Raw genomic sequence first — 14,708 nt, 5'->3', positions numbered from 1 at the left:
AATCATTTGGACTCTGTTAAAAAGCTGGATTTGCAGAATCCCCTTTGCAGCTGGGGCACAGACCGAAGGGGCCGTGAAGCAGTGGGAGATTTGCAGGGATGACTTTGGTTTTGTTCCTTTAAGAAATGAACAAAAACTGGAAAGCCCAGCAGTGGGTGGAGGGTGCTGGGTGCTAACGCTGTGCTGCCTCCGCAGCCATCGAAGCCATGAAGAACGCGCACCGGGAGGAGCTGGAGCGCGAGCTGGAGAAGTCCCAGCGCTCCCAGATCAGCAGCGTCAACGCCGACATCGAGGCCCTCCGAAGGCAGTACCTGTAAGGCCATCACTGTCCTTGTCACCATCTGGCAGGGAGATCATGTGTGGGGGATCCTTCTCTGCCTTTTGATTCTGGCGATGAGTTTGGGGTGATTTCAGGGGCCTCTTCCCTTGGTCCCGACTCAGCTGCATCCATCAGAGCCTCCTGGTTGCCCATAATCTTCCAGGCTCCAGGTCAATGTACCCACATTACCCAAAATAGCTGCTTTATGGTCCCCAGAAGTAGCAGATGAGCAGCCAGTGCTGCTTTTCACACAACTGCAGCAGCAGGGTCGTTCAGAAGGTGAGGAGGAAGCTCTGAGCTTTCCATAGCAAGGCTGTGTCCCCCCATAGGAGCTGAGCAGGGCTGCCTGTCAGCTTTATCAACCTTGATACATCTATATAAGTTGGGGAGGTGTGCAAATACACCTGGTCCTGAGTGCCCACAGCAAACTTAGAATCTTGGAATGGTTTGGGTTGGAAGGGACCTTAAAGCTTATCTCATGCCAGCCCTCTGCCATGGGCAGGGACACCTTCCACTGTCCCAGGTTGCATGCCAGGAAAGAGAAGAGTTGACTTGCTTTGGGCTTGAGTCTTTTTCCCAAAGAGAATATGCAATCCTGATCCTCGGTGCTTAGCTCCCTGTTGGGTTGTCCTGGGATGCTGAAAGAAGAATGGGCTTGGGGATGTGTGTGTGTGGGGAGGGCACTACCCCCAGGTGTGTTCTGCAGGGAGGAGCTGCAGTCGGTGCAGCGGGAGCTGGAGGTGCTTTCGGAGCAGTATTCCCAGAAGTGTTTGGAGAACGCCCACCTGGCGCAGGCGCTGGAGGCTGAGAGGCAGGCCCTCCGCCAGTGCCAGCGGGAGAACCAGGAGCTCAACGCCCACAACCAGGTGAGGCTCCCTGCCCTGCTGACCCTGAGCTCCATGCTGAGCTGTGGCCGTGCTCCCCCTTCCCACCACGGCTCTCCTCCTCTCCCCAGGAGCTGAATAACCGCCTGGCTGCGGAGATCACGCGACTGCGGACCCTGCTGACCGGGGAGGGCGGGGGAGAGGCTGCTGGGTCGCCTCTCACGCAGGGCAAGGACGCCTACGAGCTGGAGGTGAGCTCTGCAGAGAGGCACATGGGTGGGCACAAGTGCTGTGTACCCCAGGACACAGCCTGGGAGCGTGTCACAGCCTGGGAGGTGTCACAGCTGGGAGGTGTCGCAGCCATCTGTCCCCCAGTCGGCTCTCGTGGCTGGTCAGCACTGTTATCATGAGCTGTATGAGGCCAGGAGATTCTGGGGTCCTGATCTCCTCACCACGTTGAGCCAGACACTCCCTCTTCCTTCTGCAGCCCCTGCTTGTCCCTGGGATCCAATCCATGCAGAGCAGTGGGGACAGAAAGTGGGGTGTGCAGGGAGCTCATCAGAACTGCCAGCTTGGGCGAGTTCCCAGGAGAACCAGGAGGAGTTTTCTTGTGAGAAGCAGAAGATGGGTGGACCAGAGGCTTTGTGGTGCTGGCATGGGGCTGAGTCTGCAGCCCTTGGCTTGGCTGCTGCTGGGTACAGCAGCTGTCACACTGTGTCTGCTCAGGTGCAAAGATGCTGGTTTTTGTTCCCACAGGTCCTGCTGCGGGTGAAAGAATCCGAAATCCAGTACCTGAAGCAGGAGATCAGCTCCCTCAAAGACGAGCTGCAGACAGCACTGAGGGTAATGCCAGGGGTGGTTCTGCAAATCCTCTTACTGTGCTCTGCTCCTGAGTGTCTGTGCTTAGATTTCAGCCCATTTACACCTAGATTTGAAACCATATTTATTTTTTCCCCTGAATGTAATTCAATACCCATTTTGGTGTCATCAGTAAAGCACTCCATGTATCAACTTAAGACTTACCCCACAAAGGAGACAGTGTGGGAAAACATCCCTTTCAGCATGATTTCCCCATTTACTGTCACATCAGATCAGATTTAAATGGCACAATCAATCAGTGTTAGAGATCTGCCCAGCCTCGCAGCAGTGGAACTGGTTTGCTCTGGACAAGCCAAGGCCATTTCTGGGAATTCTGCTTGAATTCTGTGTCTTGGCTAAAATGAAAAGCCACTAACAGCCCTGTAGCTGAGGGGCTGCACGCACGGGCAGCGCTGTGTGCTGGCCCTTGGCTCTCAGCTCTCCGCCTGTCCCCATTCCTGCAGTCCCGGTCGCTGTTGGAAGCAGCTCCGAGGGCGTGAGTTGCCCTGGCCAAGCCTCTCTCCCGCTGCCGGCTCTTCTTCCGTCGGCGTTTGCCAAGCTCCTCTTCAGTGCATCCACAAACCCCTCGGCTCCAGCTGTCTGTCTGGCTCCATTGGGTTGTTCTTGTTCCCTTGCCAGGATAAGAAATACGCCAGCGACAAGTACAAAGACATCTACACGGAGCTGAGCATCGTGAAGGCCAAGGCAGACTGTGATATCAGCAGGTTGAAAGAGCAGCTGAAAGCAGCCACAGAAGCTCAGGGAGAGAAATCCCCTGTGAACACCACTGTATCAGGATATGGTCAGTCCTCCTCCAGCAGTTCCAATCAGTCCTGGGTACCCCCAGCTAGCAGGGAATCCTGGATTACAAACCCTTGTGCAGGAACGGGTCTGAATGTAGGACTTGGCCTTCCAACCCAAAGCTGATGGGCTTTGAAAGCCTTCTGGCATTTTGCATCGGGAAAACCTCATGATGCAGGGATGCCCAAAAGCCCCCTCTGCCCTTGGGGCAGTGCTAAGAGTTGGGCTCATCGGGGCACTTCCCTGGGCTGGGAGGGCAGAGCCTCAGCCCTGTCCTTGCAGGAAGGCAGTAGGCACCAGGCTAATCCCACTTCTTTTGCTTCTTCCCAGATATTATGAAATCAAAAAGCAACCCTGATTTCTTGAAGAAAGACAGATCCAGTGTTAGCCGGCAACTAAGGAATATCAGGTCAAAGGTGAGCTCAGATGTCCTGCCCAGTGGGATGGGAATGAGGAATGCCCAGCATTTCTCTTTGATGGGGATCCCAAATGGGAAGAAATGGGCAGGGGAACAAAATTAAAAATTTCCCAGCCACTAGTGCTAGCCTGGATGGTTTTTTACTGCAAAAGGACTGACTGTGCAGCCAGGCAGGGCCCACTCCCCTACTCCAGACCTTCCTTCATGGAGGCATGAAGCTGCTCCCTGGTTGGGAAAAAGGCTGACATTCTTCTTGTTCCTTGGTCTTTCACAGGAGGACTATTCCAGTATCTGCTCCTTCTTTTCAGTTGAAATATAGGTGGAAATGTGCACATCGTTCTAGTTTTAGTGTTCATCCCTGCAAGATTTTTTGTCTTTATGTGTATCAGCAATGTCTGGGTCCTGGGCATATTTAACACACATTTTGCTTGTGTGTTAACATGGTGCAGATGGCCCTGTGCTTCTGTGGTCCTTCTGTGCTTGCTGTTGATCCCAAAGCCCAGTGATGCTGTGCCAAGCTCTCCTTGGCAGCCAGTTCCATCATGTGGGACCGCAGGGACAAGGAAGGGCAAATAATGCTGATCAGGAGTCAGCATTAAACACAGGGCAGCTGGGAGGAAGCTCAGCATGAGCAAACCTGCTTTGCCTCTCACCTGGTGTCTCTTGCTGATGTTTGAAGTGGTTGGGCTCTTGCAGGGCAGGCAAAATACTTTGAGCTTGGTGCCCAGGTGGGGAAACACTGGGAGCTCTGCAAGCAGCAGCTCCTCAGCTCAGGGCATCTGCACTGCACCCAGTGAACAGAGAGGGACTTCTGCACATTTTGGGGCAGCCCAGACCTGCAGGGCCACTCTGATGCTGGGTTTCCCTTCACCACTTCAACTCAGATCACTTTCTGTGTGGTCCCCATGTGTGTTGCTTGGTGGGGAAGGAGAGGAGAAGAAGCAGGGGCTGTGCCAGGGCATCGCTGCGGGACGGGGGGCTGGGGCTGCGCCAGCGCAAATTCACGTGGGATTTATGAGCTTCTTCTTTTGTTTTTTGTTATTTTTTTGTTTTATTTTGCTTTTTCCTTCAACAGTCCGTTATTGAGCAGGTCTCATGGGATAACTGAAATGAACCCGAGTCCAGGTTCCCTGCCACGTAGGTAAACACAGCGGCACCCGCCCACGCCACAGCCCCAACCTCTGCATGCACTGCTCACACCTCCTGCCAAACTAGAGCCCTCCTGCTCTTAATCACTCACTGACTGACAGGTTTATTCACTGCTAATTCTTCTCCTGGGTGAAGGGGAAGGGGAGGGGAGGAGTCAGTGTACCCAGGATCCATGTGAAATGCAGTCTCTCTGCCTCTTCCCTGGGGGATGTGGCTTTTTGTCTTCCTTCTCTTCCCACCCTCACCAACACAGCTCATCATCACAGAGAGCATTTGGGCATGGTGAGACACGTTTTCTGTTTACTGTGTTGGGAGCGTGGGACACTGAGTGTGCATGCCTGAATGACTCTGCATGCCTCAGACTAAACTCCAGCACTGTCCAGGTCTCCTAGGAAAACACCTGTTTTGCTGTTAGCCAGGTGCAGGAATAGTCTGGGATGCCTTTAAGTGTACTTCCCATAACAGCCTGGAGCATGGAAAATGGTCTCAGCCACCTCAGCTGCCGAGGGAATGTCCTGGACTGCTCTAATTTCCTTTACCCACAGTTGCTGCTTTTTCAGGTTGATCCATGCCCGAGCAAGAGTCTTCCTTGCCCAGTAACCTCCTCCTGCTCTCCATCCCTGAGCCTCCAAGGCTTCCAAGCTCATCCAGCAAAAGGAGGGAGCTGATAAGAAATTAGGCTGATTCTAATGAGCCAGATATCTCCATTAACTGGAGTAACAGTGAATTTCCTGGCCCATGGCAAAGACTGAGGTGGGAGCACCTGCAGAGGCAGGTTAGGAGAGGGGAGCTCCCAGCACGGTGGGTGGAGAGCCTCAGGAAGTCTGTGGAAGATCCCTTTATTACAGATATCATCCTACATTAGTCTCACTTCATCAGGCTCTCCTCATCAGCAACTGAAATGGTTGTGGGACTGCCTGGGGGCTGAATTTGCTGGAATTTGTGCCATCAGGCAGAACAGGCTGATGACTCCTGGTGTCTCTTTCCATCCACTGAGAAATCAGATGTGAGAACTGGAATGCATGAGCTGCTCCCATTTAAAGAGGCCCAAAGTAAACTTCCTTTAGGAAGTGTGTGCTCAGAGACTCTCATCCCAGGAGACTCTGCTGCCCCTTGGAAAGAGAGCACAAAGCATTTGGAAATTCAGTCCAGTTTAGTGCTTTCATTTCCACGCTGCCTGGCAAAGCCCTTCTGTGTTTGTGGGCCTGTGGGAGGAAAAACATTTCCAGAAATACAGTAACCATGGGAATCTGCACAGCCTTGGGGCAAGTTTATCATGGAGTCCTGCCTTGATAAATACATGGGAAGGAAAATGCAGCCCAAAAGTCCAACCTGCTGCTGTGGTAGAACAGTCCCACAGCCAGGGAGGGGAAAGGAGAAGGGGAGGTGGCTGCCTGATAGTAGGATTATGGATTCACAGAATGGTTTGGGTTGGAAGGGATGAAAAGTCATCCTGTTCCAACCCCCTGCCATGGGCACGGACACCTTCCCTTATCCCAGGTTGTTCCAGGCCCCATCCAGCCTGGCCTTGGGCACTTCCAGGGATGGGGCAGCCACAGCTTCTCTGGGCACCCTGTGCCAGGGCCTCACCACCCTCACAGGGAAGAATTTCTTCCCTATATCCCATCCAACCCTGCCCTCTGGCAGTGGGAAGCCATCCCCTCTTGTGCTGTCACTTCATGCTCTCTCCAGTTCCCTCAGACTTTCCTCCTAGGAGCTGATTTCCATCCCTCCAGTCTGTGCCTTTGAAGGTGCCAAGGCTTGGTCTGTAAAGTGAATAATGTTCCATCTGCAGCATGAATTCCTTGCAAGTTCCAAGGACGGGCTGGCAGGCAGAGCTGTGGGGCTGGGACAGGCAGTGGGGCACAGAGGGGCAGAGCCCTGGCTGGGGGGTTTTTTTAGGGATGGGAGGTGGCTGTGCCTCCTCATCTACAGGGACAGCTCACCACTTAATGCTTTGCTGTCCTCAGTCTCTTGTGCCACAGGTTTGGGGCTGCAGGAAGGAGGGTCCTGACATTAGGCTGGTGCATCCCCTCAGGCTGGTTTCAGTTTAAAGCTGTCCTACAGGACAATTTGTTTCTGGGTTTCTGCCCCTCTCAGTGCTGTGCTACTGAGTCCCCATGTGTAGCTGATGGATTTTACAATTCCAGATGCCAGAGAGCTGCTGGCCAGCTGAGAGCTGTGCCTTGAAATCTGGATGCTGCATCTGAATTGGATCAGCCATCAGGGCCTGCCAGATCTGAGCAGCATTTAGGAGTCCTCTGTCTAACTGTGGGCTGTCGAGGCATCTTTGGCTTGGGAGAGTCCCAGGGTGGGGTGAGAGAAGGGGTGGGATGGTCGCTGCCAGCACACAGCTGTTTCCAGGGTTTCTTGGGCAAATCCTGCATGGAGTGGAGCCAGGACTGTCCCCATGGGTGCTGTAGTGATGGGAGAGGCGGGGAAGGACCAGCCTGCAGGTCCTGCTCAGCATCCTGGGGCTTCAGCATAGCAGATCCCAGCTGGCCTGCCTGGGGCTCCCTCGCTGGAATTGCCCCATCCGGCAGTGCCCTCTGAGCTCTGGGGATGTCCTGGTTTAGGGCAGATTTGGGAGAGAACCTGCAAAGAGGTTCCTCCAGAAAGCAGATTCAAGCCAGTTTGAGAAAATATTTCTGCATGCTTCTTCTTCCCCCCCTTCACTCTCAGAACCAGTCTGTAAGGTGCAAAGCTTATTTCTGGGCTAAACAGACGAGTGGGGATGCAAGTATCATAAAGTCACCCCAGCACAGGGGCTCGTTCCCAAGTCAGCTAATCCTGCTTGCAGCATGATGTGCCTCTCATTGCTTCTGGTTCGTCGCCTGGTTCATTTGCAATCTCACCCTGTCTCCAGGCAGTAACTGCCCTCCATAACCGTGTGTTCTCTCTCAGCATGTCCCACTAATCCTCCACCCAGGAGCCCATTCCTCGCTGCCGCGGCTGTGCCTGAGCGCCGCTCCCCGCCCCGGGCGCGCCGCCCCTGCCCCAGCGCTCTCTGTCTTTTGTCTCTCCCAGAGTCTGAAGGAAGGCCTGACTGTGCAAGAACGCCTGAAGCTTTTTGAATCCAGGGACTTGAAGAAAGACTAGTTCTCCCCGCTCCGCTTGACCACGCGCACCTCCCAGCTTGAGGCAGCACAGCACCAGCACCGTTTGTCTCTCGTTCCTCGCGATGTCCTCGCTGTCGTTCGTCCTGACGCCCCGACGGGACCCGGCGCCACCGTGGCGGTGCCCCCCTCGCCTCCCCGGCTCCTTTCCTGCTTGTGAGATGCTCCAGAGACTCTGAGAGGGAGAGGAAGGGATTGGAGTGGGGTTTTCCCCCCCTCTCTTTGGCGCTTTGTAGGAGAATCCTTTCTTTACTGTAAACCATTACACTAAGTGTCAGTATTAAGGCTCAGCAGCCTGTTAATAAGCTATAGCTCTGTCGGGAAGAGCGAGCAGGGCCTGGGTGGTGTCAGCCAGACCGAGCTCTTACTGCTGTCTAGAGACCCCGTGCTCAGAGCACACCAGGAGCCTGATCTAACCGTTGATCTCGACTGCATTACTTGCACCTACAAGGGGGGAAAGCCGGGGGAAGCTGTCGGGGAGCGCGAGTCCGTGCCGGCGCCCGCAGCCTGGAGGTACAACACTGACTCTCGCTGGAGAAGGATGCAAGAAGTGATTCTCCTGCCCCGTGACTGTGCCGTGTCCTGAATGTAGGTGCCACCGAAGCCTGGCAAGCTTTGGTGGCTGCCCAGGTGGTTTTGGATGGGGAGCTGCAGCTACTGAAGTGCACCATCGAGTCGGCCCCGTCGGCGTGTCCTCGCTCCCGTCTCGCCGGTGGTCGGAGTTGGTGTTCCAGGGGCCGAGCTGTAAGATCACTTTCTTGCCTCTGTTAGATCAAGCCCAGCACTCTCTCTTTTTCTTTTCTTTTTTTTTTTTTTTTTTTTTTTTTTTTTTGCTGTTACTCCCTTCCTCTCATCGAATCCCGTGTATCCCAGGGTCTGTGCGCATGTGAAACTCCCTTTTCCTAGTCAAAGGAAAGTAGAGTAGAAAGTAGAGCCAATATTGACTGAAAATGCACAGTGCTCAATGCATATAATGCTCCTTTTTTACCAGCTTCTTGAATTCAACTCTTCTTGTCAGCAGGGCAGCTCCTATTTTAATTCTTTAATCTTTTCCTGAAATAAAGATCTCAAAACCAGTATGTGCTTCAGACCTTCTCAGTCCTAATAGCTTCTGTATTTAAAACATACAATTTAGCACCATGAGGCAGATAGATGCATACAAACCAAGGGATGAGGAGCTGGTAGCACTAGATGGTCACAGCCAGCTGAGCAGAGGCTTCCTAGAAGAAGTCTGTGCTGCTTTGCAGGTGTGGAAGTTTATTTCTGGATAAATCTCAAGATGCCACCTGGAAGGTCACCAGGGCTGAAGGAGACTCCAGCATGTGTGCTTCCCAGCCTGGTTGGGTGCTGAGTGACCTCTTCAGGCTGGGATGTGGAAGATATCCTGGCCTTCACCCGGAGCAGAGCTTCCTCTTGTCCTTCAGGCACTCGGCCAAGGTTGAGGCCAGCAGCTCCAGGTGCTTCCCTGCTGGTTTTGGGTCTGGGGTTGGTACAGGTGCAGCTCTCAGAGCCCCACGGGGCTGGTGAAGCCACCCCCAGTCCTGCCAGGCTGCGCCACAGCAGCTGCCAGAGTTGCCTTCATCCTCCTGGGAGCAGAATCTCTTTTTTCCAGCAGGACATAGTGTCACTGGACCGCGGTGGGAGTCAGGCTCTTGTCCAGCTTGTGTGGCCTTGCCATGGCCAAGTGTCCAGGCTGGCACCTCACAGCAGGACTTGGCAGCTGGTCCTGCCCGGAGGAGCCCCTCTTGTCCCCAGGCAGGATGGCAGAGCAGCTGTTCTGGGGGATGCTCTGTGTGCCTGGGTGTGCATGGAGGTGTGAGCAGGGTAGGAGGGATGCTCATCCTGTGGATACAAAGCCTTTCCCTCCTCAGCAGTGCTCAGGTGTGTGCATGTGCAGCCCCTGCATCCGAGCTCAGCACAGCACTTCCATGGTCTGGGCACTGGGGAACCCGGGCACCTTCCTGCTGTGCCCACCTGGATCACCTCTCCAGCTGCTCCATCCCTGGCTGCTCTGCTGTCTGTGGTGAGCTCTCATCTCCTGGCAGAGGATTTGGGATGGCACGTGGGCCTTGTCATTGTCATTGCTCTTCCCTTACAGGATGTCACTGGCTCTAGGAGAACCCTCCTCCTCCTCCTCCTTCTCTTCTCTTTAGGCTTAGGGTGGGACTTTGTCCTTTTTAGCCCACCAAGCAGAACATCCTGGTCTCCTTGCCATGTGGACCCTGCCCTTTCTTACATTCCCCAGCAAATCCTGCTCATGTGCTCCAGCTTGTAGGAGCAGACGTTTTCCATGGGGGAGTTGGGCTCCTCTGGAAAAATAAATGGAGGATCTTGGTCTGCTGTACAGACAGGGCTGAGCAGTGGCCTTGGCATCACCAGGATCAGCTGCACCCTCTGGGGCAGTGCTGGGGAAGGATGTCTGGGTGTGTTTAGGGTGGGAGCTGTGAATTCTGGGGGTCACTGAGAGGAAGAGGAGGAAGGAAGGTCCCTTATGCTGCTAAATGTTCTGAACCCCCGCTGAGGGTTCTGGGCTCGCTCTGGTGAGTCTGAGCATCTCTCCAGGGCAAGGGGCAGCACTTCACTGCTTTTACTGTAAAGAAAAAGAACCTGCAGCACCAATAAACAGCCCCAAACTGAAATATTCCTGCTGTAGAGCCCAGTACTTGGAAATAAAGGGAGAAGTCCTTTTACTCATAGCAGTGATCCTCAGTTACCCTCCTGCCTCTTCCTGCTCCAGGCTCCATCCATCTTTTGGGATTAATCAGTGGCTATTTAAATTAGAAAGTGTGTGGGCAAGGTGTTGCATTCTGCATCACTCCTCACTATTGATAGCACCAAAAAGGGAGATTTAGGAGTGCAGCAAAGGCACAGGTCTTGGAGCCTTGTTGGCTCCAAGTAATCTTATTTTTCCTGAGTAAAATTTTCCTCCTATTTGCACCATCTCCCCTGAGCCAGACAGAATCCTTCTTTAAATGTCACCTTCTCTTTGCTCATGTATTAAGAAAAGAAGCAAATTGTGTTCATTTGTTTCAAAAATAGAATTGCTTAGACTTGGTGCTGGCTTGCAAACCAGAAAAATCCCTTTTTTGGTACCAGAGAACTGGGCTGCAGTAAAAGTGCTCACATTTTGTACCTACTCTATTTGATGGCACTTCCACAAGACCTTTGCATATTTGTCCTGGTTTGGATACTCAGTGTGTTGTGGACACTCAAGCACACTTGCTGTGGCTTGCCTTTGCTTTGTATTTTTTTCCATTTTTTTAGGTAAAAAAAAAAGCTTTTTTATTCTTCTCTTTTTTAAAAACAAAAGTAATTTAATACCTGTATAGTATTCCAAGCAGTGCAGTGTAAATATTTATTCCTCAGCAGTTTGCAGAGGGTTCTCTGTTGTGACTGAGTTGTGGGTTTGATTTTTAAGTCTTCTTGTAGCACAGAGGCCCCAGAGTGGGTTGGGAGAGGAGGAATGAGTGTAACGTGTCCAACCCACCCCATCTGCCCCGATAAACTGCTTTTTTGGGGGTTTGAGGACTGTTTTAAAAACCTTTTCAAACCTTTTCTGCTGATGTATGCCTTTAGCTTTGAAGGTACCTGTCTGAAGATTGTGTACAGTCTGTCTGACCCTTGTAACCTTTGCTATAAATTTGGGGTGTTTTTTTCCAGTCAGAGGACTCAATAACCTCGTGTTTGATGGCAGCATCAACGCTGTGCATGTGCAAACTGTGCCCTGTTGCTCCAGAGAGCAGCAACCCCTCCCTGCCAGCCACAGCCCCCCTTGCACACACAGCCAGCCCACAGCAGCCTGGCCTCCAGCTCTAACTCACTGAGTAACTTCCACCTAGTGGAACTACAACAAGGGCACTGCTGCAGACACAGGGAAACAACCTCGGTGTGAGGCTGCTGAGGAAACCCAGGGTGTGGGATTTACTAGAGAAACCTGACAAGTTGGTACCAGCTGAACTAACCCAGCTGGCTCTGAACTCGTGAACAATGGGTGCAATTAGCATTATTCATGCTTTCTTCACCCTGTGTGCAGGACAAGAGTGCTCACTGTTTGTTCTCCCCTGGAGAAAGCAAAGCATGTAAAGTGCTGGAGACTGTGGTAAGTAGGAAGCAGGAATCCTCCAGCTTGGCCCGTGTCCGCCTTCCTGGAGCTCTGGATGACTTGAGAGCTTCAGGAATCATTTGGAAGGATGGAGGTTTGGGGGGAGGGAAGGAAGCTCTGTGGTGTGTGATGTGGCAGTCCAGGTGTTCATGGCCAGTCTTCCTCCAGTGGCCTCACCACAGCCTTGGCTCTGTCCTTCCCCCGGCAGTGGGAATGGTCCTGGTCACACCTGGGCAGTGTCTGGGAGCAGCCCGGGGCACTGTGAGCCCTGAGGGCCAAGGAGGCATTTCCCAGAGTGTGTCTGTGCTGATGTGACAGAGCAGCCAGCCCCCAGCTCCAGCAGGGCCCCGGGCAGCGCGGGGATGCTGCAGCCTCAGGGCTCTCACATCAGTTCTTTCCTCTGCAAAAGGGAAGGGTGTGGAAGGCTCCTCTTTCTCCATGTATGTCAGTTCCTGTCTCCTTCTCTTCTCCCTCCCACTCCCAGTTTATTCCAGTGCTTTTTTAAGAGCCACCATTCCTGATCAACTGCTCGCTGTAATAGAAACGTCACTTTTTCTCACTGTATTTATTCCTTACAAACCTCGTGTGACATGCTAGGCTCCCCTGGATGTAGCTGATCATTTTTACTTTGTAAATATAATTACCTAACTTTACATTAACTATATGGTAATAAACTATTTTTGCACCACCCTTTGCATGCCGTGTGTGACAGGTTTATTTCTAAAAAGAGAAGAACAGAGCAGGGGTCAGAACATGAAAAGGGAGATGTTTGTTTTTATAGCAGCACTTCACATAGGAAATGCAACAGGCTGCATTTTAACAGCAATAATATATTGTAAGTAGTTTAAATCTAGTGCTGCTGAATGGGATTTACTGGAGAATGACCTTCCCTAGGGCTTCCATACAGGTAACATCTTTTTTTTTTCCCCATGCAAACTTTCTCAGAACAAATCTAAAATCTGGGGATGTCCATGGATCATAAATAACTTAATAAGGATCTACAGTAATTGGAATGCAGAAGTCAGATGAGGCTGTTGATGTTTTTTGTGAAAATGGTTTATTTAACAGCGCCAATCCCAGCACTACTGGTAACAAAAATGGTAACAGAATATAAAAACCTCTTTTCATTTTGAGAGGTACTAAGGCACTTTCTATTCAGTATAAAACAATTCTTACTTAGACACTATTTTGAGTTTGAAATTCTTAGGTTTACATCATCTTTGTTCCACACTGAGCTGTGGGGACAGAGATGTCACCTCCCTCCCCTCGCTGTCCCCAGGCTGGTGCTGCCAGGCACAGACCATGCTGCACAGACCATGACAAGTGTCCCAACACCTGAAAGAACCAGGTGGGATTTCCAGAGCCCACCTGAAGTGGGTGACCCAGCTCCAGCCATGTCTGCTCTCCAGATAAACCCTGATCCCAAAGAACCATTTCTCTCACTTCCTTCCAGAGCTCTCTATACTTCCTTGCTGGAAGAGAAGCTGTCATTACCATCTGTGCTCATCTTTTACACCAGAGCTCTGCCAACCTTTAACCAAAAGAAACATGTGCACAATCAAAAATTGTTGCTATTTCCCAGGAATTTCCTTTTACCAACTTTCAACAATTAATGCCAACAAGAAATGTAACCAAGGCACGTAATCTATAGAAACTCGTAACTCTGCTGTAGCCCTCTTCTCTCCCCCTCCCTTAGAGGAGCCCTTGGGCTACAATTCCATTTGGAATTGGCTACAATTCCATTCCATATCCTGAGTTGGAAAATGTTCCTTTTACCACTGAAACGCACGCTCAGCACTGTAGGAACACACCTGGTCTGCACCAGGGCACAGCAACGAGCCTGCCCAAAGTTTTAATGCCTACGGATGCAGCGCTGTCACTGTCACCCTCACAACCCAACACTTGTGTCCCTCCCTCTAGCACGGGAATGACCCACAGCAAGGGATCTGTGGCATTTTAGGGCAGAGAACACCTCACTTCTCTGGAGACACTTAGCAAAGTTATACCCAGACGGACAAAACAATGATGTCTATACATAATAATAAACTCTGTGGGTGTTACCATGCTCCACTAGCCCTGTGAGGCAGCTCGATAATTCACTGCCTTTCGGAAAAAAACCTGTAATTGGCAGGGTTGTACTCCTCCCAAATCCTTTCAAACTCCTCCTGAAAAGCCTTCACATACTCGCTGTCCTCCACCACCAGCACATTCTCCCGGTTGCTCTGGATGGCCTGGGTGGTCCAGTTGAGGGAGCCTGTGATGAGCATCCTGCGGTCCACGATGGCGAACTTGTGGTGCATGTACCCGCTGTGCTGGTCGTGGCGCACCTGGATCCCTGCAGAGACACAGACACAGGCACTGTGGGGGCCGTGGGGCACGGCTGGGGCCCGCACGGGCAGGGCCGCAGCGGTGCGGGCTCACCGCGGCCCCGCCGCGCTCACCCGCGTGGCGCAGGCGGCCGATCTGGGAGCCGTGCAGCCCCATGTACTGCGCGTCCGTCACCAGGCGGACGCGGACCCCGCGGCGGTGCAGGAGCTGCACGGCTCGGGCGAGCTGCGGGCAGGAGAAGGAGAAGAGGCAGAGGTCGAGCGAGCGGCGGGCGGAGAGGAGGCGGCGCACCAGGCGGCTCAGGGCGGTGTCGCCGCTCGGCAGCGGGCACGGGCAGGGCCGGGCGGGCGCCCCGGGCTCGGCCGCCTCGGCCAGCAGCGCCTCGATGCAGCAGGGCCGCGAGGGGAAGAACAGCACCTCCCGCACGGGCCGGGCCCGGCGCCAGGCCGCCACCGCCAGCGCCACCGCGGTCACCGCCGCCGCCGCCAGCGCCGCGCCCTGCGCGGCCCCCGCCGCCCTCATGGCCCGGCCCGGCCCGGCCCGCGCAGCCGCGGCGGAGGCGGGAGCGGCCGGCGGGGAGGAGCGGCCGCCGCACGGGGCTGGGCCGGGCCCCCAAATCCCGGCACCGACCCTGCCCCGGGCTCCGGACCCTTCCCCGAACACCGACCCCTCCCCAGGTACCGAAACCCTGACAGCGAACCCTTCACCGCACACCGAGCCCTTGCAGCGGATGCTGCGAACACGCAGCACATCCTTTAATCACAGAATGCTTTGGGTGGGATCTCAGAGATCA

The 14,708-nt window shown here is 53.4% G+C and overlaps 2 protein-coding genes across 3 annotated transcripts in view; one reads left to right on the top strand and one right to left on the bottom strand.

The window, feature by feature from the left end:
- The window catches only part of MPRIP (myosin phosphatase Rho interacting protein), a 72,830-nt gene extending 64,072 nt beyond the window's left edge, over positions 1 to 8,758 (top strand). The window contains exons 17-24 of one of the 2 annotated variants that reach the window (XM_084216790.1): positions 196 to 313; positions 1,026 to 1,185; positions 1,275 to 1,394; positions 1,900 to 1,986; positions 2,641 to 2,803; positions 3,133 to 3,218; positions 4,296 to 4,361; positions 7,397 to 8,754. In XM_084216790.1, the coding sequence (XP_084072916.1) occupies positions 196 to 313; positions 1,026 to 1,185; positions 1,275 to 1,394; positions 1,900 to 1,986; positions 2,641 to 2,803; positions 3,133 to 3,218; positions 4,296 to 4,328 (767 nt within the window). In that variant the 3' untranslated portion in view covers positions 4,329 to 4,361; positions 7,397 to 8,754. Of the gene's footprint in view, positions 1 to 195; positions 314 to 1,025; positions 1,186 to 1,274; positions 1,395 to 1,899; positions 1,987 to 2,640; positions 2,804 to 3,132; positions 3,219 to 4,295; positions 4,362 to 7,396 lie in introns of both variants that reach the window. The other variant, XM_084216789.1, reaches the window with a different exon arrangement.
- A 3,911-nt stretch (positions 8,759 to 12,669) lies between these two features.
- Positions 12,670 to 14,437, bottom strand: PLD6 (phospholipase D family member 6; the record flags this gene model as incomplete). Its single annotated transcript, XM_084216245.1, has 2 exons — positions 12,670 to 13,922; positions 14,029 to 14,437. The coding sequence occupies 2 exons, from the start codon at positions 14,435 to 14,437 to the stop codon at positions 13,684 to 13,686; spliced, it is 648 nt and encodes a 215-aa protein (XP_084072371.1). The 3' UTR covers positions 12,670 to 13,683.
- Positions 14,438 to 14,708: the final 271 nt, after the last annotated feature.

Source organism: Fringilla coelebs (genome assembly GCF_963513975.1).
Source record: "Fringilla coelebs genome assembly, chromosome: 16".
NCBI classification, from domain to species: Eukaryota; Metazoa; Chordata; class Aves; order Passeriformes; family Fringillidae; genus Fringilla; species Fringilla coelebs.
This window is presented reverse-complemented; position numbering and strand designations above follow the sequence as displayed.